Source organism: Felis catus, chromosome B2 (genome assembly GCF_018350175.1).
Source record: "Felis catus isolate Fca126 chromosome B2, F.catus_Fca126_mat1.0, whole genome shotgun sequence".
Taxonomy (NCBI): Eukaryota; Metazoa; Chordata; class Mammalia; order Carnivora; family Felidae; genus Felis; species Felis catus.
The window spans coordinates 34911401-34938788 of NC_058372.1; the positions used below are offsets into that span (position 1 = coordinate 34911401).

Consider the following 27388-nt stretch of genomic DNA (forward strand, 5'->3'; position numbering starts at 1 on the left):
ATGGGAATAAATACCTATCAAAAGAGTAAAAATAAATAAGAAAGATGTTTAAAATTTTGTTTAATGTTTATCTATTTTGGAACTGTACAGGCATGGCCTCAGACAAACTGAAAAAAATGAGGACGTTTCCCTTTGGAAGGGAATGCTACATATGATCAAAATCTACAAAATTCTGAACCCATATGACAGAAACCAGTGGAACCCCTCCTTCACAAAAGGAACATGCACAGGTGTTTCATGCTCAAAAATATAACAATATTTATTTCATTTCTTAAATTATTAATTTTTAAATAACACTCTTCCTACAAAGAACTCAAAATGTATATATAGAACTTATAATTTATAACCGGAAACTTTCTTAATGCTTCCAAAAGGGGGAGAAGAGAAGGAAGGTGAGGTAGACGGAGAGGTCTAAGAACAGGGCACTGCAGGTCTGGACACAGGCAACAAGGGTGGGGCCAGCAGGTTGCTGGAGGGCCCAGCACCCAGGGAAGGGCCAGGAGAAAGCACCCATTTCCGTGACCTCTGCTTTGAGAACAAGGTTCAATTTCACTCATGAAAGAAGATGCTTCAGGTTGCTTTACAAAGAGCACCGGGGACCGTCCACAGCACTGGTGGCAGAATTCTAAGTGGCAAGGCCCCCTGGGGCTTTACCGGGGAGGCAGTCACAGACGTCTCACGGCAGGTGGCTCTGAACAGACAAACGGCCAGTGAGTCTGCAGTCCTCCAAGAAACCAGGCGTGAACCAACAGTGATGAGTAAAAAGAGAGGGAGACAGAGAAGGGTCTGCTTCCATCTGCCCCAGTGGGATTCTTGTTTTCTCAGAGGTTAGAAGGTGGCATTTACATTTCTTTCACATCCAACGGATATTCCAGAGAAAGCGCTGCAGTGCGTGAACTCCTCCAAAGAAAACCAAGACACAATGAGCCAGTGCCTCCCTGACTTCCTGTTGAAGAAGATCCTGTTGAACAGAAGAGCGAGAGAGAAGCTTTTTTAAAAAGTCGATAGAATAGGGGCGCCTGGGTGGCTCAGTGGGTTAAGTGTAAGTCTGACTTGGGCCCAGGTCATGATCTCACAGTTCGTGGGTTCGGTCGGGCTCTGTGCTGACAGCTTGGAGCCTGGAGCCTGCCTCGGATTCTGTGTCTCCCTCTCTCTCTCTCTCTGCCCCTCCCCAGCTCATGCTCGCACTCTGTCTCTGTCAAAAATAAATAAACTTAAAAAAAATGTTTTTTAAATCGATAGAATAATCCAAAGGTAGAAACTCAATATTAATTCAACGAATGCCACAAACAAGCTTCCTGGGCTGCTTTATGAATTGTATGAGCAGGAGGATATCTGGGTCTGTTCCTCCACCCGCCTTGGGAAGCTTCGTCTGGATTTATCTTTTCCATCCGAACCATCCGCACATGGGGGCACTCTTTCCGGGGCTGGTAACCTCTGCCTCTGGCTTTGCAGGGCACTTTCTTAGTCCTTTCAAAGAAGCCAGGTGTTTGCTTTGGGGTTGGAAGAACTGATAGGACTTAGATGAGCGTAGGGGGGAGTGAGTATGAGCGAAGTGGGAGGTGACAGCACAGCAGGTTTGCGGAGGAGTAAGTAAAGGCCGCTGTTTATTCTGGAACATCAGAGAAGAACACATGGCTCTCCCTGGCCCTGCCCCTCCTCCTGCAGTCTGTTCACCACACAGCAGCCTTGGTGAACAGTGAAATGTGCCCCCTGTGCTCAGTGCTCTCCCATGGCTCTGCTTCAGTCCTCAGGGGGACCTGGGATCCTGCCTACTCTGCCCCAACCAGCCGCTCTGACCATAGTTTTTACTACTTTCCCCCTTACTCAGCTTCCTTCGCTGCCTCCTTGCTCTTCTTCAAACATGCCAGACATGCTCCTGCCTCCGCGTCTCTGCTTCCCACCCCCCTTCCGCCTCCACTGCTCTCCCCCTCCAGAGATGCACGGCTCCCTCCTCCACCTCTGTCAAGGTTTCACTCAGAAGTCATCCTCGCAGTAGTAAGGCCTTCCCCCTCTACTTAAAATTGTAAACCCCCCAACACTCCTCCTTCCTTTCCTTGCTTTATTTTTCTGCACAATATTTGTCATTGACTGATAAACTGCATACTTTATTTGTCTGCTTATAGTCTGTCTCCCCTTTTAGGATGTAAACTCCAAGAGGGGCCCCTGGGTGGCTCAGTTGGTTAAGCGTCTGACTTCAGCTCAGATCATGACTTCACGGTTTGTTCAAGCCCCACATCGGGCTCTGTGCTGTCAGCACAGAACCTGCTTCAGATCCCCTGTCCCCCTCTCTCTCCACCCCTCCCCTGCTCTCTCGCTCTCTCTCAAAAATAAATAACATTAAAAAAATTTTTTTAATGTTTAAAAAAAACAAGCATATAAGCTCCATGAGATCAAGGAGTTTTCTCTCTTTTAATCACTGCTATATCTCCAGCACTTAAACGGATCCTGACACATAATAGACAGTATTCTATAAATATTATTTATATAAATGAATGAATGAATGAATGAATGAATGATAAACCAACAGTGGCAAGCTAAAGAATTTAGACTTTGTCCTGTCAGCAACTAGGAATCATTAAAGGGTTTTTTTTTTCTCTTTTAAAGTTGGTATCAGTTAGGAAAATGGAATGGATTTCCTTCCAGCAAGGTAGATGAGAAAAGGCACAGAGCACCAAGTCTCATATATTTAAATTCCAGCTTTAGCACTTAATTGCCAAATGACCTTAGGTCACCTAATCTCTCTGAACCTCAACTGCTTCTCATGAAGTACTAATCCACTAATCCATAGAGTTATTGAGAGAATTGACTAAAACACATAAGAGTCTCTCAAAGAGTACCTGGAAGAAATTGTTTAATAATAAATGTTAGTTTCCCTTCCCTCTTTTAAACAAACTAAGAAATTCCGTATGCATTACTGTACCGGTCAGGGTCCCAGAGGAGACAGATGGCACACTCAAATTAGGATAATTCAGGGACAGTTAAATAAAGAGACAGTCTACAAAGGTGGGGAGCACACAGGTGGCGCAATACCACGTGGGCTGGTAACGTCTGAGTTGTTGCCTGTAGTGTTGGGGATACGGGGTGGCACAGTTACTAGAACCCAGAAGGAGAGAGTCCTATGGAGATAAAATTCCAAAGACACATTTAAGATCCTAAAAGCAATGGGAAGACTATTTTAAAACATAGTTTATATCTAGGAAAAGTACATGCTCCAGATTTAACAAAAAAAAAAAAAAAAAAAAAAAGACCAGGTCCTTGAACCAAAATCCCTCCAAAACCCTAAATAGCAAAACAGAAGACGTTATTTTGAGAATCAAGGCCTGCTTGAAAACAAAGAACACTTGCTTACGTGAAAAGAACAAGAGACCAAGCTTTGTAGCAGCTCAAGAGAGATCTACTCGCAGACAAAAGCAGAACTTGGTGAACTCCTTGCTAGGGAGCTCCAAGCGCAAGAATGAAAGTTTCCTTACGCCAAAAGCAGGAAGACATCCGGAGGATCAGTGTGACCGCTTGATTAAACAGAATACAAAAGGTGAATCCGCGACGACTAGATACAAAAGAAATACATCATTCCAGATTTGAAATTCTGCCGCAGTTGCTTGATTTAAGTCTTGAAGCAGCAGAGTAAAAAGCCTTGAGCATTTTAGAGCCACACTTAGGAGGAATTTTTACTATTATTTTTTAGACGCACCGTGAGCTACTTAAAGGTGACCTAAAGTGCAATTTTGTGGTCCAGGCCAAGGTAGCTTTCAAAGCCTAGGGCAAAGCCGACTTGGTGAAATGCTGCAGGAAACGCTAGGGCAGGCATAAGGATAGACATATAGATCAATGGAATAGAATGGAGAGCCCAGAAATAAACGCTCACATTTACAGTCAATTAATTTTCGACAAGGATGCCAAGGCAATTTAATAGGGAAAGAATGGTCTTTTCAACAAAGGGTGCTGGGACAACTGGATGGATACCCACATGCAAAAGAATGAAGATAAACTTTTAACTCACAGCATACACAAAAATGGACCAAAGACCTAAATTTAACAGCTAAAATTATAAATCTCTTAGAAGAACACATAGGTGTAAATCCTCATGACTTTGGATTAGGCAATGATTTCTTAGCTATGACCCCTAAAGCAGTAGAAACAAAAGAAAAAATAGGTAAAGCGAACCTCATCAAAATTTAAAAGTTCAGTGCTTCAAAGAACACCATCCAAAAAGTGAAAATGGGAGAAAATATTTGCAAGTAATATATCCAATAAGGAACTTACATCTAGAATGTATAAAGAACTCCAACAGCTCAATCATAAAAAGACAAGCCAATTTTAAAATGGGCAAAGGATCTGAACAGACATTTCTCCAAAGAGACATCCAAGTGAGCAGTAAGCACATAACAAGATACACAACACTAGCCATCAGGAAAGTGCAGATCGAAACCACAATATGAGGGGCGTCTGGGTGGCTCAGTCAGTTAGGCATCCAACTTCAGCTCAGGTCCTGATCTCTCGGTTCCATGAGTTCCAACCCCACATCGGGCTCTAGGCTGACAGCTCAGAGCCTGGAGTCTGCTTTGGATTCTGTGTCTCCCTCTCTCTCTGCCCCTCCCCTGCTCATGCTCTCTCTCTCTTTCTCTCTCTCAAAAATAAATAAACATTAAAAAAATTTTTAATGATAACTTTATGGAAAAATAAAATTTATATACTGTATAATTTTCCTGTTGAGTAATGTACAGCTAATGGTTTTTAGAATATTCACAGAGCTGTACAACCATCATCAGAATCAACTTTAAGTTCAATTATTTATTTATTTATTTATTTATTTATTTATCTATTTTTCAACGTTTTTTATTTATTTTTGGGACAGAGAGAGACAGAGCATGAACGGGGGAGGGGCAGAGAGAGAGGGAGACACAGAATCGGAAACAGGCTCCAGGCTCCAAGCCATCAGCCCAGAGCCTGACGCGGGGCTCGAACTCACGGACTGCGAGATCGTGACCTGGCTGAAGTCGGACACTTAACCGACTGCGCCACCCAGGCGCCCCTCAATTATTTATTTTTAAGAGAGAGAGAGTATAAGTGGGGCAGGGGCAGAGAGAGAGGGGGACAGAGGATCTGAAGTGGGCTCTGCTCAGAGAGCCCGAGGAGGGGTTGAACTCACAAACTGTGAGGTGCCCCTCATTTTTTAAAAAAAAAGCTAGGGAGTTCAGTGTCAACTTATTAAGCTGTAGGGGTCAATTTAAGACACAAGTAAATTATAACGTCAAAGGCAAGGGAAAGAAAGAAAGGGAGAAAAATGGAATAGGAGGCTACGGAGAGCAGTGACCTCTTGATTGGGTTGAGGCAAATACAGAAAATAGTTGGTTGTGATTTGTCCTCTGTCCTCTTCAGAGAAAAAATTAGAAGGAACCATGAGTATTCAGAATTAGCAGATAAAGAGGCAGGGAAGATACACTAAGGGCTTTCCTAGAATGCATAAAGTCCAGTCATCAGTGAAAACTTTCCTACAGAGGAAACTGTAGTATAGAAAGGAAATGGTAAATATCTCGAGCATGCTGGTAAATGATCCATAGCACAGAGGTGGTCAACTCCAACTGTTTTGTGGTCCAGGGCACAACTATTAAAAGGGCAAAGGCAGAAAACAATTTTTTGTTCGAGTTAACATTTATTGATCATTTTCCGTGGGTCAGGTTCTGTTCTAAGTGACTTACAAAGATTATCTCATTTAATTTTCACAACAGCCTACTCTCTGCTCGGCAGCCAGTACCCATTCTAAATGTGAATCAGCTCACAAAGCTCTCCTGCTCTCCCTCTCCAGAAGCTTCCTTATCCATAGGGTAAAACCCAAACACCTTATCATTGCCCCTACGACTGAAGCCAACTCCTGGACCTCAACTCACTCCATTCCAGCTACTCTGGCCCCCCTCGCTCTTCCTTAGGCCTGTTCCTATCACACGCGCTCCCTGTTCCCCTGCCTGGAACACTTGTCCCCCAGGTATTCCCATGGCTCACTCCCTCACTTCCAGTCTCAGCTCAAATCTTGCCTCCCCAGGGAGGCCTTCCCTGATCACCCATCCAAAGTCACTCTCCATCACTCGGTATCCCCAATCCTGCTTTGAGCCTGCATCCCTGCCTGACTAGTCATCCGCTTTACTGTTCAGCGCGAGGTCAGTGAGAGCAGGCTCCCCTTCCGTCTGGCTCTCTGCTGTAGCTACCAATGCCTGGAACTGAGTCTTGCATATAGTACGCACTAAATAAAATTTGCTTGGATGCAATCGGTCCGTCGGTATTTTATTTGACTCTCTGTGTTTCTTCCCTCTTTGTTTCCTTCTTACTTTCAGGAGTGTTGTTGTTGGAACCGTTCATTCATGTTTTGTCTCAGGGAACGTTTTACCTGGGGGAAAGGCTGAGTATTAGCTGCATTTGAACCAGAGCATAAAAGGGGACATGGCATCCCTGAAACCAGCATGGTGGCAGCAGCCGTGATGAATCCTCACAGGACAGGTACTTTTGGGGGGAAGAAGTCGGGCTCTGAGGGGCAGCCCCCTCCCCCGTGGAGCCTCACATATCATTCTCTCTCCACTGCCGACTATAGGTTATTCTAGTGGACTTGAGCTCCTCTAAGATCTCAAACAGTAACCATTATTCTTTCCCTTATTATCTCATATAATAATCAGCAGAAACAAAGAAATCAGCAGGAGTGGGGCTTAGATCATCACCTCTGGGTCGGTTCAAGGAGGAAAACCACAATTAAGGGTTTTCTCCTCCCTGAATGGGCATTAGATTCACCTGTGGAGCTTTTAAAGTACCTGATGCCCAGGCCACACCTCTTGACAATAAAATTAGAATCTCTCAAGGTGGGGCCCAGGCATCTGTAGTTCTTAAAACTTCAACGGTGATTCTAATACGCACCCTGGTTGGAGGGTGTGGAGCAAAGTCTCTCGCACTTTAACGTGCATGCAAACCTCCTGGGGTGTGTGTAAAAAAGTAGATCCTGACTCTGGCATTGTGGCTGGGGCGTGAGCTTTTGCATATTTGACCAGATGCTACATGATGCTGATGTTGCTGTCCACGGACCACAGTTTGAGTAACAAGTGTGAGATCAAATATTGGCTTTGACTCAGGTTCACAATTTTCAGATCTAATGTTTCAGCATTTGGACTTTATTAATCCTCATGTTCTGCTAATTCCTGGGCCTCCCAGCCACTCGGCAGTCATTGTTGTGTTTGCTCTTCCTTCCTACATGACTGGCTGTTTTGGAGGAAACCGAAGACGTACCTCTTGAACCATCCCACGATCGATGCTGTCCCCAATGTTTCTTAACTGCATGGCCAACTTGTGGATTATTTCCTCCTGGTGATGGTTCTGGCCAATGCTACTCTCCTTGGGCTGAGAAGGCAGATTGTGATCTACATTGAACAGAAAAGAGTTCAAAAGAGAGTATTAACTATAAATCACTCACCACTAGTCACGAAAAACTGTCTTAGACAATGAAAGGGATGAAATCTCATCATCGATGACTATAGAAAAGCAAAGCCTTGCATTGGAATAGATTAGTTCTGTTCAATAGGAACATAATTCAAACTACACATTAATTTTAAATTTTCTAGTAGTAACATCAGGCAAAAATATTTTAGTAATATATTTTACTTAAGACAATACATCCAAAATATTATCATGAAACATATAATCAATACAATTTTTTTTTTTGAGAGAGAGAGAGAGAGAGGGAGAGTGAGAGCAGGGGAGGGGCAGAGGGAGAGGGAGAGAATCTTAAGCAGGCTCCATGCCCAGCATGGGCTTGATCTCACGACCCTAATATCATGACCTGAGCTGAAATCAAGAGTCAGACGCTTAACCAACTCAGTCACGCAGTCATCCCCAAATTATTAACAATATGTTTTGCATTTTTTATAGTTAAGTCTTTCAAATCCAGTGTTTATTTCATACTTACAGCACATCTCAATCCAAGTGCTATCTTTTCATTGGAAAACCCTGATCTGTATTTGTATTTCATGAAACTTACAGTTTAAAAGGTAGAATCACATATCCAAGTTGTTAATATATATATATGTGTATATATATATATATATGTATGTATATATATATATGTTGTTCCAAATATACTTAGTTTCCCAACAATTTAATCAAGTATCAGTTTTTAAACTTTAATTGAAAATAAATAAAATTTAAAATTCAGTTCCTCAACTGGCCACATTTCAAGCACTCAAGAAACAAACACAGTTAGTAGCTATCATCCTGGACAGTACAGATCTGTATCTTTATAGTTTTGTAAGATAGAGCTTTCCATTTTAATGCTTATATCCATGATCCTTGAATGAGTTCCTCCAAACTTTATTTGCTTCCAACAACCAATAAGTGTGTTTTTTTAACACACACACACACACACACACACACACACACACACACACACAGAATGGGGGAGGGGCAGAGAAAGAAGGAGACACAGAATCTGAAGCAGGCTCCAGGCTCTGAGCTGTCAGCACAGAGCCCAGTGAGAGATTTGAACTCACAGATCGCAAGATCATGACCTGAGCCAAAGTCTGATGCCTAACTGACTGAGCCACGCAGGCTCCCCTAACCAATAAGTGTTTTTAAGCAACACTATGAGTAAACTACTGCACTGAGTGCTTTGGGGAACTTATAAAGACAAGGTTTCTGGGGTGCCTGGGTGGCTCGGTCGATTAAGTGTCCGACTCTGGCTCAGGTCATGATCTCACGGTCCGTGAGTTCGAGCCCTGCGTCGGGCTCTGTGCTGACCGCTCAGAGCCTGGAACCTGTTTCCGATTCTGTGTCTCCCTCTCTCTCTGCCCCTCCCCCGTTCATGCTCTGTCTCTCTCTGTCCGAAAAATAAATAAACGTTGAAAAAAAATTAAAAATAAGAAAAAGACAAGGTTTCTGTCCTTACGTTGCTGATAACCCACTGATTAGGGATTAAACAATTAGCAAGTGCTTCAGGAATACAGAGGAGAGGAAAATATGTGCTAAAATAGATATAAGCTGTATCATAGATACAGCAAATTATGCATTGAACCTGTTTTGTTTCAGGACTTTGAAAATTTGAAGGACTTTGATTTTTCGGGCTTAGTACTGAGAGATTAAGTCCTGTCCTCAAAGAGTCTAGCAGGAGAGAGACACAAACCACAATTCAACATGTTATAGTAAGTAAAAGTAAGGTCTGCACAGAGGAGCCGGGGCAGATGTCCCAAAGAAAATGATAACTGAGTTCAGCATTGAAGAAGGAAGGATGAATAAGAATTAGCCAGGAGAAGAAGAGAGAGATGGGGAGATGGGGGCGGGGCCAGCTGGGAAGGAGTGGAACGAGACCTTGCCAACAGCAGCAAGTGTCACATGAGCAAAGGCATGGGGGTAAAAGGCAGTGAATGATGGGACAAAAAGGTAGGTAACAGAGTAGGCAAGAGCAAAATCATGAAGGCACAGTGAAAGGCTGGGACTTCATCCAGTAGGGCAGGGGACCCACTGAAAGGTTTCAAGCAGGAAATGACTTGATCAGATTCGCTCCTAGCTCTTACCCTCTGGGATCAGAGTGAAGATGGGCAAGACTTAAGGCAGGGAATGCATTAAAAGGCTACTGCAGGGGCGCCTGGCTGGCTCAGTCGATTAAGTATCCGACTTCGGCTCAGGTCATGATTTCACGGTTCGTGGGTTCAAGCCCCGCATTGGGCTCTGGGCTGACAGCTTGAAGCCTGGAGCCTCCTTCAGATTCTGTGTCTCCCCCTCTCCCCCCCATCCCTCCCCCGCCTCTCTAAAAAATAAACATTAAAAAGAAATTCTTTTTAAGGCTACGGCAAAGTGCTGCAGAGAGATGATAAGGAGTTGCCTAAAAATAACTAGCATACTTACCACATGCCAGACCGTATACGCATTATCTTACTGACTACTCCCTCACAATGACCCCCATGAGGTCATTACCCCATGCTACAGATGAGAGAGTTGTGGTTTAGAGCAGTGCTTTTCAGACTTGGTTCCACCCCAAGGAATCCCTTGGGGAGGCTTTTAAAACTCCCACTGTTCGGGCCTCACTCCAATCCAGCGAAATCAGTTGAGCCAAGAATTGGTATTTTGTTTAAAGCTCCTCAAGTGGTTCCCATGTGCAACCAGGCTTGGGGATGGGGGGGGGGGCGGGGCAGAGGGGGGGGGGTTAGAGGGAATGAGTAACTTGCCAGTGGCCGAAAGCGTGAGAGCCAGGATTTAAACCCAGGTCTGCCTGGCTCCAGAGCCCATGCTCTTAAACCTCAGCATACAGAGCCTGAACTAGTACTAACCTGAAACAGTACTAACAGAGGTGGAGTGGGGAGAACAGATTCTATAAATGTTTAGGAAGCAGAATAGGCTGGAATTTGGCAAAAGATTTGCTGAGAAAGGTGAGGGAAAGGGAAATTCTTACTTTGCTAGCTCAGGAGACTGGAAAGGTGATGGCACTATCAGCCTGGACAGAGAATGAGGGTCGAGGGAGGACAGGTATAGAAGGCAGAGGAGGCAGGCCAAAAGAGGAAGAAGAAAATTCGAGTTCATTTATAAATTTAAGGTACCTGTAGGACATCTTAGCAGACATCTGGAATATATCTGAAGCAAATAATAATAATAATAATAATAATAATAATAATAATAATAGGAATATACCTGAAGCTCAAGGGATGTCAGAACTTAAAGATTTAAGAGTTATCATTTATTTATTCAATAAAAATGCAGGCGTGGATAAGATCTTTCAGAGTTTATGCAGCTGATGGATAAGACTGATGGCTAACAAGATAGGCAAAGGAACAAAAGCCCACAAAAATGACTGAGAAGGAATAGTCAGAGAGGTACATGGGGAATCAGGAGAAACACTATAACAGTATTTTCTAACCACCTTTCAATGCTTGTTGAAAATTTCCTTCTAAACTGTACTAATGGGCATTGTTACTTGGTTAAGTATGGTATACAGAATATGACTGTGTATGTGTCATTGTGTGTGTTGTTGTTGTTGTTGTTGTTGTTGTTAATGGTGATGATTCAGAATGATTCAGGTGATTCAGAATCCTGAAACACACCTTAAAGTCCTTTCATTAAAGATGCCAATCATTGTCTGACTTGCCCACACCCCCTCCCAAAAGAATCTGCCATATTGCCTAAGCAGTCTAGCTCCTTCTCCCATGTCCCCACCCCAACCCCAGACCACAGCTGTTTAGATCAGAGATGGACACCTGAGCCAAGAACGTATCATCCACTGGCTGGCCAAAAGAGAGCAGGGTCCCTTCCTCTCTGTTCAATGTTTAGGAGACTAAGTTCAGGAGACTAAAGGAAAAGTTGGCAGCGGGACCAGGAATGCCACGGGATTATGTTGGGCCCAGGATAAGTCAAAGCCTTTGTAAGTGAAAATCATGAAGGGGAAGGAAACATTTGAAGGAGAGATGGAAGAAGCTGATAGAGAAGACCTAAGCAGAGCAAACACTTATAAAGAAAGCAAGAAAAAGAAAAGACTGGCCCCAGAACTGCCTTAGAACTTGAACCCTCCAAGTTCAGTTCTCTTTCACAAGCATCCTCACCAGCAACCACAGCTTTCTGGAGGTGACCGGAGTAGGTTTCTCTTCCCTGTAACCAAACAAATAATCATAAATATCTATGTCAATTATCATTATCCAGAGCTGTTGAATATAGATAAAACTGTGTAAGAAATAGCGTTGGCTATACATTGGCTTCAGGATAAACTCTGAAAGTAAAATTTAAAAACTAGGTTCCTGACGCTAGAGGCTTTTGTTTTTGCTTCTGGTCATTTACCCACTCCTCACAAAAGTCGAATGCAAAATGGATTCAGGGCTCTCTTGTACTCAACCTATTTAGTCAGAATTATTTGTTGACTAAAGAGAGTCAGTATACCTCTCCTACAGACATTTACACAGCAAAACAGTTATACCACCACAGTATAAGAAATATTATAAGATTACAGGAAAGAAATTACTAAATCAAAGGTCTACAATAGTCATATGTTCTCTTAAATACAGAGAACAAACTGAGGGTTGCTGGAGGGGGTGGGGGTGGGGGGATGGGCTAAATGGGTAAAGGGCATTAAGGAAGACACTTGGGATGAGCACTGGGTGTTATACGTAGGGGATGAATCACTGGAATATACTCCTGAAATCATTATGGCACTACATGCTAACTAACTTGGATGTAAATTAAAAAATAAATTGGGGCGCCTGGGTGGCTCAGTCAGTTAATCATCTGACTTCGGTTCAGGTCATGATCTCACAGTTCATGGGTTTGAGCCTCACATACGCCTCTGTGCTGACAGCTCAGAGCCTGGAGCCTGCTTCTGATTCTGTGCCTCTCTCTCTGCCCCTCCCCTGCTCATGCTCTCTCTCTCAAATATAAATAATAAACATTAAAAAAATGTTAAATAAATAATTAATTAATTAATAAATAGTTAATTTGAAAAATAAATAAATAAAAATAAAATAGTCATATGTTGGAGAAGTGAGAAGTCTTGTGACAAGATAATCAAAATGAATTAAACAAAAAAGTAAACCTTTATTATTTTCCAAGTATTGAATTTTTACTTTTTTTAAAAAAATATTTATTTATTTTTAAGAGAGAGAGCGAGTGTGCATGAGCAGGGGAGGGGCGGAGAGAGGGGGACAGAGGATCCAAAGCGGGCTCTGTGCTGACAGCAAAGAACCCGATGCAGGGCTCAAACTCATGAACCATGAGCTCATGACCTGAGCCAAAGTCAGACACTTAACCAACTGAGCCCCCCAGGCACCCCCCAAGTATTAAATTTTTAATACAGAGGGAGATATATATCCCCACACAGAATTCTGAAAATAAAATCATAGTCTAAATGGCCTACTGGGAGATTTGGGACAATCATGTGGTTAATCCTTTTGCAAGAATAATTCCTTCATAAAGCAAATAATAAGCCTCAATGTAGTGGAATTTTAAAAAACATTGCTATGTGTTGTGAGTCCTACATAAGCAACTTTGACCAACTGTCCTTTCAGTTGCATTTTGGAAAACTTTTAAGCAAACATGCTTCTACGATTTTATAAGTGTTTCTCTGCTGCTAACTATAATGTGAATACTTTATTTTCTCATATGGTGATCACTTTCAGAATCTTGATTTTGTTCACTAAAAATAGAGGCATAGGGACTTCTGGCTCAAGAGTGAGCACAAGCATTGGTCTCCCGTTTCCCCTAATCCCTCCCAAGGCACAACCAAAATGGATGTATAAAAAAAGAACAAAACCACAACAGTGAAAAGAACGGGAGACTGGGTCAACAGCAGATGAGAGATGTGTACGTGTTTCTGGAAGGCAGAAAGCAAATGAGACAAGAGGACAAATGAGCCAGACAGAGAAAGCGCCAAGACCCCACCACACGAGCTCCTGAGGCTTGGAAGCCCATTTACTCACTAAAACCCCAAAGCTGGGAGAGGGAGATGAGAGATTGGAACTCTGATGAGGATCAGCTGTACCAATTGGTCCCTCAACACCCCCAGGCCGCTATGCCCTCCACAAACTTCAAGCAAAAAAGAACCCCAGACACTCTTCTCTAACAGAAGAGAACGAATCTTGTGAAGGAAGCGAAAGCCTTTTTATGAATGTTGGTGCCTCAAATTAAAGGTCTCCTTGGCGGAAGGGAAAAAAAAAGGTCTCCTTGTTCTAGCATTTAGGGGACCTGGGGCCAGAAAATGAGTTCCCTAATTCATGTCCCTAATGCCCACTGCCAAGTCAGAGCCCTCCTATGCCCCCGTATGAGTCCCTACTCATTGGGGAGCCAGTTAAGCCTAGTGGTAAAATCCTGAAGCCAGATCACTTGGGTTCGATTGTTAAATCCACTACAGATAACGCTATGTAACCTGGGACAAGTTATTTAATCTCTCTATGCCTCAGTTTCTCCAACTGTAAGATCGGAATAGTAATGTATTATTTCATCAACCCTAAGCTTTTTACTGCCTCCAGACTCAGAATGCGTTTTACATCCTAGGCATGTCATATTTCAGCAACATTTTCCTTCTTAGTAGTAAACAAAATGATGGTATATTTTACAGTTGATGGAATATCAAACTTAATGAAGTATCGTAGTAACTACCTCATAGAGAGGTTGTCGAAATGATAAAATGAGTTAATACATTTATCCCCCACAGGGCAGTGCCTAGAACTTGGATAAACACTACATAATTGTTAGCTACGGCTGCTAAGAAAACAGTCCTACTCACACGACAGCAGAAAAAACCCACACCAGCTACACAGTCCATATTTCTTTAAAATAACAAAGGATCAGGTGCCTCGTTAGCGCAGTAGGTAGCGCATCAGTCTCATAAAATAACAAAGGATCACCAGCAATTGATAAGGACCACAGGATGCAAGAGAAATACCCGAAAACAAATAAAATTAACCCCAAGAGAAACATAGAACTCAGGGAATAGAAGAGTAAGTTTGCAAATTCTAGAGTATATATTTTGAGAGATTTCAGAAAGTATTACATTCGAGAAACAAAAGAGAATGCTATGGAAAAAAGAATAATCCCCAAACAAGATCTTACCAATTTTAAACATATGATTTTCAAAATCAAAAATAAAATGGATGGTCCAAAAAAATAAAGTCAAGGAAATCACTCAGGAAAAAAAAAAAGAAGATTAAAAAATATGAGAGAAAAGATAGGTGATATAGAGGGCCGATATGGAAAGACAAGCATTTGATTTATGGGAGTACCAAAAAGAGATCAATAGAGGGGGTAAATTTCAAACCAAACAGTGTAAGACAGCTTCCCAAAGCTGAAGGTCACCAAACTTCAGACTAGAAAGTCCCATGTGCATGGACGCAAGCACACACACACACACACACAAGCCCCACCAAGTTCTCAGGACCACAAATGGGGAAGTAAAAACCTCACTTCTAGAACATATTGAAATTTCAAAACACCAAGCATAGGAGATGCTAAAAATCTCCAAAGAGAAACATGGATTAATTTGGCAACTGACTTCCCAACAACAACAAATACTAGAATATAAAGGCACAATTTTTGCCCCAGAATTTTATAAAAAATTATTTTCTTTTGGGGCACCTGGGTGGCTCAGTTGGTTAAGCATTCAACTTCGGCTCAGGTCATGATCTCATGGTTCGTGAGTTCGAGCCCCGTGTCGGGCTCTGTGCTGACAGCTCAGATTCTGCTTCAGATTCTGTGTCTCCCTCTATCTCTGCCCTTCCCCCACTCATAATCTGTCTCTCTCTCTCTCTCAAAAGTAAATAAACATTAAAAATTTTTTTTAATTTTTTTTATAACGTTTTTATTTATTTTTGAGACAGAGAGAGACAGGGCATGAATGGGGGAGGGTGAGAGAGAGAGGGAGACACAGAATCGGAAACAGGCTCCAGACTCTGAGCTGTCAGCACAGAGCCCGACGCGGGGCTCGAACTCACGGACCGCGAGATCATGACCTGAGCCGAAGTTAGCTGCTTAACCGACTGAGCCACCCAGGCGCCCCAAAAATTTTTTAAAATAAAATAAAATAAAATAAAATAAAATAAAATAAAATAAAATAAAATAAATATTTTCTTTCCTTAAATAGATTTCATGCCCGGCATGGAGACCAACATGGGGCTCGAGCTCACAACCCTGAGATCAAGACCTGAGCTGAGATCAAGAGTCAGACGCTTAACTGAATGAGCCACCCAGTACCCCTAAAAAATTATTCTCAACCTAGAATTCTATGTCTAGCTGAACTCTCACTTATATGTGAGAGGTGAATAAAGACATTTGCAGATACGCAAGGGCTCGGGAAGATTTTCCTCCCATACAGAATTTCTTAGGAAGTCTCCCGAGGGAGTATTCCAAAAACCCAGAGTATGGTGAAACCAAGAAAGAGAAAGGAGATTTAGCAGAAGGTGAATTCAACCCGTGTGAAGGGAAGTCCCAGGATGACAGAGGTACAACAGGCCTACAGAGCACCGAGATTGGAGCAAGAGAACAGCCCCAGGAGGGAAGTTCCGGGGGCAAGAGAGACTTGCTAAAAACTGGGGGAAACTCAAAGCAATCGTCACTACAAATCATGTGGCGGAAGAGAAGGAAAGGCAATGAGCAAGTCCAGAAAACAATAAAAGGTCATGCAGGAAGTTTATGGTCTGAATGTGAAGCAAATTAAACTGTGGCCTAAGTTGAAAATGAAGGAACTGCTTTATAGTTGCTTCCAGCAGGATAGTCCTGTGTGTTAAACTTCACGGTACTCTACCTGTACGACTGGGCCAAATTTTCAGCGATCGCCGTTTCAGTTCCTTGTTTCATTACTGGGAAGTGATTATTCTCAGGAAAAAATCATTCCAGTACTTATCGATTTGATTCCTGGTAGCTACTATCCCTAACTCCCAGAGTCTTGCACAACCTTTTACCTTTGGATGCTGACACAACAGGTGGACAAAAACGAGTATGAAGGTTTTGAAGTCTTGGCCTCTCTGCTTCCAGATTGGAAAACACCTCCCCTTTGCAGAGACAGACCAGTTCGCCAGAACACAAGGCCTCACCTCCAACTCGGTGTGACCTTTTCTCTTAATTGAGGAAAGTGGCTTCTTTCAGGAGAGCTTTAAGCCATTAGCTAATGCTTTAGGTTCAGCCACTTTCAACATCTAAATCTGTCGAGTGCAAAATCAACGGCAACTGCCTCCTCTCAAAGGACAACCCTTTCGTAACCAGTTAAACACATTGTAGTTGAATGTTCTATCGCTAGCAATCGCGAATAATTTCAAAGTTTGCAACTGAAGTTTGCTTCAATTTAGCGAGAATACTAATCAACCGCAAGAAGGCTCAGAGTATCTTACCAAGGTCAAACTGCTCTTTTAAAAAAGGACCTGCTGGGGGCGCCTGGGTGGCTCCGTGGGTCAAGCGTCCAACTCTTTTTTTTTTTTTTTAATTTTTTTTTTCAACGTTTATTTATTTTTGGGACAGAGAGAGACAGAGCATGAACGGGGGAGGGGCAGAGAGAGAGGGAGACACAGAATCGGAAACAGGCTCCAGGCTCTGAGCCATCAGCCCAGAGCCCGACGCGGGGCTCGAACTCACGGACCGGGAGATCGTGACCTGGCTGAAGTCGGACGCTCAACCGACTGCGCCACCCAGGCGCCCCCCAACTCTTGACTTCAGCTCAGGTCATGATCCCAGGGTTGTGGGATGGAGCCCCGCATGGAGGTCAAACTCCACGTCCGGCTCTGCAACGGCAGCGAGGAGCCTGCTTGGAATTCTCTCTAACCCTCCCCCCCACCAAAAAAATAAATAAATAAATAAACTTCTTAAAATTTGTAATTAATGAAAAAGGACCTGCTGGTGTCAGCCAGGACTGAAGTATAGCGAAAGAGAATGGGCCATTCGGGAGGGACGAAAGGGAGTTTTCGCGACAGTGAAGTGTGAGTTTGAGCCACCAGACTAGATTTAGCATCAAGAAGTGGCGGTTATTCTTCCAAGGGGAGAAGGAAGGAGAGAGAAGGAGCAGTAGCAAGAGGAAGAGGTCTGTTGAAGGAATTTGCTAAGGTGAGAGAGTCTTGAGCGAGTTTGTAGGTTGAGGAGAGGAATGAGAGCAGGAATAACGTAAGTGGGAGACAGAGCAGGGCAAATTGTTGAGGCAAAGTCCCAGAGGTTTGGGAGCAATGAGAATGAAATCACACAGAAAGATTAACTGTATGTTTGCTGTTGTTATCGTTGTTGTTTGTTTTGTTTCGTTTTGAGAGAGAGAGAGCATAAGCAGGGGAGAGGAGCAGAAGGGGGGGGGGAGAATTTTAAGCAGGCTCCATGCTAGCCTGGAGTCCTACATGGGGCTCCATCCCACAACCCTGGGATCATGACCCAAGCCGAAATCAAGAGTTAGATGCTCTGCGCGCCTGGGTGGCTCAGTCGGTTAAACGTCCAACTCCAGCTCAGGTCATGATCTCACGGTTCCAGAGTTCAAGCCCCATGTCGGGCTCTGTGCTGACAGCTCAGAGCCTGGAGACAGCTTCAGATTCTCCCTCTCCTGTCCCTCCCCTGGTCTCACACACACACACACACATACACACACACACACACACACACACTCTCTCTCTCTCTCTCTCTCTCTCTCTCTCAAAAATAAATAAAACATTTATTTTTTCTTTAAACATTTTCTTTAACTTTTAATGTTTTATTTATTTTTGAGAGAGAGAGAGAGAGAGCAGGAGTGGGAGAGAGGCAGAGAGAGAGGCAGACACAGAATCGGAAGCAGGCTCCAGGCTCTGAGCTGTCAGCACAGAGCCTGGTGCGGGGCTCGAACTCACAAACCGTGAGATCATGACCTGAGCCGAAATCAGCCACTTAACCTCCTGAGCCACCCAGGCGGCCCTGGAAAGATTAACTTTGAATCAAAGGCGAGGGCCAGTAGTTCACCCTTCCTTAGAGACAGAATCGAAGGAGGTACGATGTGACGTTCCCATAAAGAAGTCTGGATTACGGGAAAAGGAGGTTCGGTTGTTCACCCCAACGACATCAATTTTGTACATGCAGCAGGAAACTAGGCCATCTGCTGAGAAAGAGGGGGATCCTGAAGTGGCTGAAATTAGTCACTAACAGAAATGGAAAAACAGAACTGGCCAGAGTTGTATAACAGGAGCTAAAGACAACCATAACCATGCCCAACCCCACAAAAAAAAAAAAAAAAAAAAAAAGAGAAAGAGAAAATATGTATATAACCTTGATGTGCATGCTCTTTCCAGCTAATGGTGTCCTAAACTTAAATCTAAAGAAAAGAAATTTTGGGGGTGCCTAAGTGACAAGGTCGGTTAAGCACCGACTTTGGCTCAGGTCATGATCTCTCGATTCATGGGTTGGAGCTCTGTGTCCAGCTCTGTGCTGACAGCTCGGAGCCTGGATCCTGCTTCAGATTCTGTGTCTCTCTCCCTCTCTCTTTGCCCCTCCCCTGCTCTTTCTCTCTCTCTCTCAATAATAAAATAAACACCAAAAAATTTAAAGAAAGAAAGAAAGAAAGAAAGAAAGAAAGAAAGAAAGAAAGAAAGAAAAGAAAAGAAAAGAAAAGAAAAGAAAAGAAAAGAAAAGAAAAGAAAAGAAAAGAAAAGAAAAGAAATTTCTATCCTATCCTCACATAGGGGAGGCTTCAAGGCTTGGCCCAGTTACTTTCTAATTTCCTGTTCTTAGGCAAGATACTTAGCTTCTCTGTGCCTCAGTTTCCTCATTTGTTAAAAAGGACTTTAAGATGGGAATGCAAGCTGGTGCAGCCACTCTGGAAAACACTATGGAGGTTCCTCGAAAAACTAAAAATAGAACTACCCTACGACCCAGCAATTACACTACTAGGCATTTATCCACGGGATACAGGTGTGCTGTTTCGAAGGGACACATGCACCCCCATGTTTATAGCAGCACTATCAACAGTAGCCAAAGTATGGAGAGGGCCCAAATGTCCATCGATGGATGAATGGATAAAGAAGATGTGGTATACACACACACACACACACACACACACACACACACACACACAAAGGGGTATTAGCAATCAAAAACAATGAAATCTTGCCATTTGCATCTATGTGGATGGAACTGGAGGGTATTGTGCTAAGTGAAATTAGTCAGAGAAAGACAAAAATCATATGACCTCACTCATATGAGGACTTTAAGAGACAAAACAGATGAACATAAGGGAAGGGAAACAAAAATAATATAAAAACAGGGAGGGGTACAAAACAGAAGAGACTCATACATATGGAGAACAAACTGAGGGTTACAGGAGGGGTTGTGGGAGGGGGGATGGGCTAAATGGGTAAGGGGCACTAAGGAATCTACTCCTGAAATCATTGTTTCACTAGATGCTAACTAATTTGGATGTAAATTGAAAAAAATAAATAATAAAATTAAAATAATAAATAAATTAATAAATAAATAAAAAGGACTTTAAGATTATTATGAATATTAAAAAATTATGCTCACAAAGTGCCTGGTATACAATAAGCCCTATATTCTATGTCTTCGCTTCTACCACTGTACTTGGTATTAGGCGATATTTCCGTAGGTACAAAAATATAAACTGAGGCTATCAGTTTAGGATCAGCTGATAGACAAAGCATGGAAGAGTTGCTTGTGGCTGAAGGTCAGAATGTAAATACTAACAACTCTGGCCATACAAAAATAAAAAAGTATAAGGGACAAATAGCAGGATGTAGAAAGCTGAGAGAGAAAAGGACAGGAAACTTAGTATCTGCATCTTATAAAATGGGGAGTCATGTGAAATAATAGTGAAGAGTGAATAATAGTGCTGAAAACACATGAAATAATAAAGAGGAGTTTAAGTTACTTAAGTTTACAAAGATAACACAGAAGTATTGTAATAATAATTTAACTATCAAACATGAGAAGAGAGGGTATATAGAGTATGAACTAAACCTCACCTGTCATGTTAAAGGATCAATGAGAAACAAAAGAACCAATGAATGGCACCAATTTGATAAACCAAGAGACAAAGCAATAAACACATTATTTGAAACAGTAATTCTCAACTCTGGTTGCACATGACTACCCACTTGGAGACTTAAAATTTTTTTTTTGTTCTGGGGACTAAAACTACGTATAGATATTTTTTTTAAGTTCCACAGGTGATTGTAACATGCGGCCAGGGTTGACGATCACTAATCTACCCAACTGGAAAACATAGCCAGTTAAAGAGTTTCCCTTCCGGAAACAGGACAGTGGGATAGGTGTGGAGGTGAAAGGAGATGATCGATATTAACTTAGCCTTCATTCATTCATTCATTCATTCATTCAACAAATATTATAGAAGGTCTTCTATGTGGCAGGCACTGCTTCGGGCCCTTTTTCACCATAAACTCTCTAGTACCGTTTGATTTGTTTTCATGGACATGAGTGCTTGGAAAAAATGTTTCTAATGCAACAAAAACACCGCATTTTTACCTGAATCCTCATGTTTAAATACACTGGGCAGCTAGCAAGAACCACTTCTGCCTGAGTAGAAAGTGTATCACTAATGCAGGGTGGTACAGGTGGAAGAAAACAATCTTTCACAAGGGGACAGCCAGGCTGTGACCCGACTGAGAAAAGACAAAGGGAATAGAGTAGCCACCCCACTGCACAGGCCCCCTTTTCCTGCTGTCAGATGCGACTGACACAGGGCTGCCTGGCTGGGTTCAAAAGTAAAGAGCTCTTGGGGCGCCTGGGTGGCGCAGTCGGTTAAGCGTCCGACTTCAGCCAGGTCACGATCTCGCGGTCCGTGGGTTCGAGCCCCGCGTCGGGCTCTGGGCTGATGGCTCGGAGCCTGGAGCCCGTTTCCGATTCTGTGTCTCCCTCTCTCTGCCCCTCCCCTGTTCACGCTCTGTCTCTCTCTGTCCCAAAAATAAATAAATGTTGAAAAAAAAATTTAAAAAAAAAAAAAGAGCTCTAAAGGCAATGGTCCCCAGAGTCCCTGAACCCTACAACAGAGTAAAGTGGGAGGGAGAAGATAGGAGGCAGGGAGGGCCAGGGTCTCAGTGCATTAACTCACCTCAACCAAGAGTAAGCCCCAAGTAGGTGGCTTACACAGTAGGTGAAATATATGGCCCTTTGATAAAAATTGCGACCATAATGCCTGTCATTTCAGTTTCTGTTGTTTTCAGCAGCAGCATGAGACATATACACGTTAATGAGATTCTTATCTCAGGCCATTTTGCAATAACACCCTAATGATTAGTGGACACCCCACCAAGGATTATTTGAGCGTACCAGTGAGGGCTGAGGGCTCATCCAAGAGAGAAGGTGCCCGGAGAGAAGAAAAGGCAACTGAGTAGGGAGACCCTCCAAAGGGAGCACACCTACTTCGAAATGGGTTTAGGGCCAGCCCTGCCTGTGCCAATCAAAAGCATAATGATTTGCATCTGTTAGTTTAACTGATCAACTAACTGTCACCCGGGAAACACGAAATCTAGTATTTGCGTTAGGAAGACGGAATACAAGTTGGATCCATGTCAGTAATGGACATTGGGAGAAATGAGGAGCTATATGGAAGCCAACAAGACTTGGGTAGCTCCGTTGGGGAGGCAAAGGTGCAGAAAAGGAAGAACATGGAGATAGGACGCCACAAAGGACTGAGTGTGCCAAAGCAAGAGATGCATTTTGCATTTTGGAACTCAACATAATAACTATTTACACTTTGTGCATGTCTGAGGACTGTATCTATTTCATAACTCTGGGACCTAGCTCAGTGCCCTATACATAGAAGGTACTCGACAGATATTATTGATTATGATTATAAAGATGCAGTTACATAGGGGGTGGAGAGATTGGGACCGAAAATAAGCTGACAGTCCAGAACCTGGAGCCTGTTTCGAATTCTGTGTCTCCCTCTCTCTCTCTGCCCCTCCCCAATCATGTTCTGTCTCTCTCTCTCTCTCTCCCTCAAAAATGAATAAATGTTTATATATATATACATATATGTATACATATATATATATACATATATGTATATATATATATATATATATATGATTGGAAACAACCCATATGTATATTAAGAGTAAAATATTTAAATAAACTATATGTTATATTCACACAATGGAATATTATGCCATTGTAAATAAGAATGACATTCTGCAAGTATTAATGCACAAAGATCTCCAAATCATGTTGTTAAGTGAGAAAGCAAGTAAAGATAGTGTGCTTTGCATGCTACCTTGCCTCTAAAAAGAGAGAAGGTATAAAAACCTATATTCGCAATTGTTCATATTTGCATAAAGAACCTCTAGAAGAATGCCCAAGAAACAAGAACAATGGTTGACTAGAATAAGGAGTGTTAAGAGTGGGATTTTGAACAGACGGGGAACAAGAATACAAAAAAGACTTCTCACCATATGCCTTTTCATATTCTTTAGTTTTCCAACCATGAAAATATTTTTTTAAGCACTTATATAGCACTTGGCGTGTCAGCCACTGTTGCAAGCCATTTAAAATTAGTAACTCATTTATTTTTAATGTATTAACACAAATACTCAAAAGTTAATTTAAAACGCATCTTAGAAGTGTCATAACTGTATTGTGGTTATGCAAAAAATAATCTTTGTTCTTAGGAGACAAATTATTTAGAGATGGAATTATTTAGACATGAAACTAGTATCTCATAACTTTATCTCATAACTTTCTTCGTAGCAGAGAAAAACATGTGCACATGCATCCATATGTGTGTATATGAGTATGGAGAGAGATAAAAAGATAAAGCAAACGTGTCCCCTCAAAAAATGATAAATCCAGGGGCGCCTGGGTGGCTCAGTCGGTTAAGCGTCCAACTTTGACTCAGGTCATGATCTCACTGTTTGTGGGTTTGAGCCCCACATTGGGCTCTGCGTTGACAGCTTTGAGCCTGGAGCCTGTGTCTCAGATTCTGTGTCTCCCTCTCTCTCTATCCCTCTCCCCCCCGATCTCTCTCTCAAAAATAAATAAGCATTAAAAATTTTTTTCTAATGATAAATTCATGCAAAGGGTATATGAGTAACAACAGGCTTATTTGTGCAACTTTTTTGTCGATTTGAAATTTTCCAAGGTAAACATTGGAAGGGAAAAAAATATCTCAGAAAAGTCCTTAAAAGTTAGATAGAACATTTCTATTTAGTTTCCATAAACTCTTTGGACTTGTTTTCAAGGCTCTTAGAATATATCTCAACTTATCTGTCCAGACTTCTTACACTGCTGGACCAAATCTTACCTTTGAATCACATCTCAAAATTTACTTTCTCGAGATGTCTTTTTTTGAATTTTCCAAAATAATATGATCTCTCACCACTTTGCATACCTACAGTTTTTTCAATTTTATTGTTATATGAAACAAGAGATGATAATGCCTAATAGATGAGTATGTTAACATACTTAGCTATTTTACACACATTGTCTATAACAATAATTATAGATCATGAGTTAATCCCCAAGAATTTAACAATTGAAAGAAAAAAGAAGTGTCTCTGATAACTAAGAGGCAAGATTAATTTATGTGTAGTGGAAATGAATGAGATGGGCAGTCACTGGAAGGGGAGAGGCTATCAGCTCTCCCTTGCCCAAGCTTCTCCCTCTGCCTGCAACTCCCACCGCCCTTAACGCCTTCAGGTCTCAGTCCAGGCGTAATCTCCCTGCCGGGTTGAAGCCCCATTATAGCATCTGGACCTCTTCTCAGCCCTTAGCACATTGTATTTAACATTAGTATGGGTTTTTTTTTTTTTTTAATGTTTATTTATTTTTGAGAGAGAGGAGAGAACAGGGGAGGGGCAGAGAGAGACAGGGAGACACAGAATCTGAAGCAGGCCCCAGGCTCCGGGCTGTCAGCACAGAGCCTGATGTGCAGCTCTAACTCACACCGGGAGATCATGACCTGAGCTGAAATCGGACGCTCAACCCACTGAGCCACCCAAGCGCATTAGTATGTTTAATTGACTACTATCTGCCTCCATTACCAGACTGTATGTTCCAGGAAGGAAGGGGCTGTTAATGCTTTTGTTCACCAGGGTCACCCCAATATCTAGCACAGTGTCAAATATAACAGGCCCTAGTATTTTTTTTTTAATGAATAAAAAACTAAAGTGCGTCCATCAGGAGGAAGAGGGGGAGAGTTGATGAGCCTTGGAAGAAAAAGAGAGGGGCAAAAATGAGCATCCAAGCACTCTCAAAGGGAAAAAAGAGGCTGAATATCTGGATTCTACTGGCTTCTACAATCAGTATATCCCATTTATACTACTTACATACATACACACATACATGCACACATGTGAACATAATTCTGCCCTTTCCCACCAATAATTATCACATTTTTAGAAGTGGGAAAGGCCTCTTTTTGCTTTTACTAACTGTTGTTCTCCCAAGAGTTTCTCATTTCCCTGAAATGACCCTATCAGGGTGGTTGTTCTGGAATTCCCAAGAGCCTACCCATCCCCTCAACTTTTCTAAGAAAAAACAGCTTTAAGTTTCCCCTACGAAAATTATGTTTTCTTTCTCCAAAAAGCTACGTGTTCATCCGTGTTTATTTCCCTAAAGTAACAGAGACAAATTTTGGCTTCAACGAGTCACTGAATAATGACTGGTGATTTCCATTTCCAGTCTGTGTCGCAGCCTGGCACAAAAGCCACTGAGGGGATAACGGGACTTTTCAATAATCAGCTTCCTCAGAAGGAGTTTTACACTGGGCAGTACTTAAGACTTTTTAAAAAAAAAATTTTAATGTTTTTATTCATTTTTGAGACAGAGAGAGACAGAGCATGAGCAGGGAGGGGCAGAGAGAGAGGGAGACACAGAATCTGAAGTAGGCTCCAGGCTCTGAGCTGTCAGCACAGAGCCTGACGCGGGGCTCGAACTCACGGAGTGTGAGATCATGACCTGAGCTGAAGTCGGACGCTTAACTGACTGAGCCACCCAGGCGCCCCCCACCCCTTCTTTTTTTTTTTTTTTTTTAAGACAACTTCCCCAAGCCCTCCGAGCGACCTTCCCTCCACCTCGGCGAGACCGACCACCCGCGGCGCTGCACCCGCCCCTTCTCTGGCGGGAAGGCGCGCGCCCGGCCGGCGGTTTGGGCGGCATGGGTCACGTGGTCCCGCTGTGGCTAATGAGGGACGCACATGGCGCGCGCGCGCGCGGCGGCCAGAAGCGGTCTCCCGCGCGGGCACCGGCGCGCCTTGTTCCCTCACGGCGACCGACCCGAGCGTGTGACCAAGAGACTGGGCGCCCGGAACACCCTGCCGGGCACCTCCGATTACCCTGCGGCGTGGCGTTCTTGACGCCGTACTGACACCTCCGTGTCCCTCTTACACCTCCCCCTTCATTCTGCACACCCCCCTTCTCTAAACGCTTCAGCGTTTGGGGGAGAAACGCGCTGCTGGCTCCTGGGCCAGGGAACGAACGGAAAGGACCTGGGAGGCTTGGGCCTGCTGCCACCTCACCCTGAGCGACCCCTTGTCTCCTATTGTTTGGCAGTCCTTGGACGCACACCGGTGGCCCACCAGGCTACAATACTTGTCACAAATGAGATTTCACAGTCATAATAAAATGAGAGTTCTAGGCACGGAAACAAACACGTAGATTCGGCTGTTGGCTGTTACTCTAGAAATCAAACTTAGTAGCTTTATTAATTCAGCCTCCTTATGCTTTCGAGGTGAAACTGATGAGGAAAACATCTTGGGGAAATGTGGCAACCGCCCACACGGCACCTCTGAAGGTGCTTGAGGAGGAAATCTGCGAGGATCAAGTGGCATAGCGAAGTGTGAGAACATACCGAGAAAAGTTTACAGTAAAATATGCGTTCCAGAACAGTGATAACGATTGCACAACTTTAGGAATATGCTAAAGGTGACAGAATCTCAGGCTCTGAAAAATTATTGTTGACATCTGCACAAATCAAAATTCAATATTTTAGTCAATTTAGTTCTTCCTGGAAAACAGATACCATGTCTGATATGGTGGCTGGAGACTATCAGCCTGAAATGTCCACCTTCTCAGTGGCATATAATTCTTTTGAAACTGGATAGTAGTTTGAGATTTGCTTTAATTCTTCCTTTCGGGTGTCTAGCATATTCTTTTTTTTTTTTTAATGTTTATTTATTTTTGAGAGAGAGAGACAGAGTGCAAGCGGGGGAGGGGCAGAGAGTGGGAGACACAGAATCCGAAGCAGGTTCCAGGCTCTGAGCTGTCAGCACAGAGCTGGACGCGGGGCTGGAACTCACAACAATGAGATCATGACCTAAGCTGAAGTAGCACGCTTAACCCACGGAGCCACCCAGGGGCCCATGGCTAGCATATTTTTAATCAGAAGTCTAAAACCCCATAAACTTAACCCCAACACTCTCTAATGCTCCTCAAAATATAAAACTTTAATTTTCCAACATTCAAGGGCATCTAGGAATCGTGCAAATTTTTGCAAAACAAAAATGCAAGTTTATCTTTCCTTCATGTTCTTTCCTACATCGGCAAAATCAAAGAGGAATCGAAACTGAATTTTCCCTGCTTAACATTGCCGGGTCAAGTTACAGACATGTTTTCGTTAAAGGACAAATTGGATCTGTCTTAGTTAATTTGCGATCATCTTCATGAGTTGTCACATCAACAATTCAGAACTAATAGAAACTAAGATTTAATACCATGAAGCAAAGTCAGTTTTAGATTTTTACCACCTAAGAATATTGATGAATAGATTTACCACTATCTTCTCACAATTAATGTTTAAGTAATCTATTTAATGTCCAATTTTATGTCCTCAACACCAAGAAAAATATTTATCTCAGCTTAAGGCAAGTAGTATCTTACCTGGGCTTCTTGACATGGCTGAAACTGGCTGGGAGCTAACAAGTCGGGTCATGTACTCCTTCTGAAAACTGTATTTCACCACAGGGATTTGCAACAATTTGTTACT

General features: G+C 42.7%; 1 protein-coding gene across 1 annotated transcript; it reads right to left on the minus strand.

Moving 5' to 3' along the window:
- Positions 1–43: 43 nt before the first annotated feature.
- PXT1 (peroxisomal testis enriched protein 1) lies at positions 44–27388 on the minus strand. The gene is made up of 3 exons (XM_023253921.2): positions 27283–27388; positions 7270–7400; positions 44–961 (listed from the first exon to the last, which is right to left on the minus strand). The coding sequence occupies exons 1-3, from the start codon at positions 27332–27334 to the stop codon at positions 854–856; spliced, it is 291 nt and encodes a 96-aa protein (XP_023109689.2). The 5' UTR covers positions 27335–27388; the 3' UTR covers positions 44–853.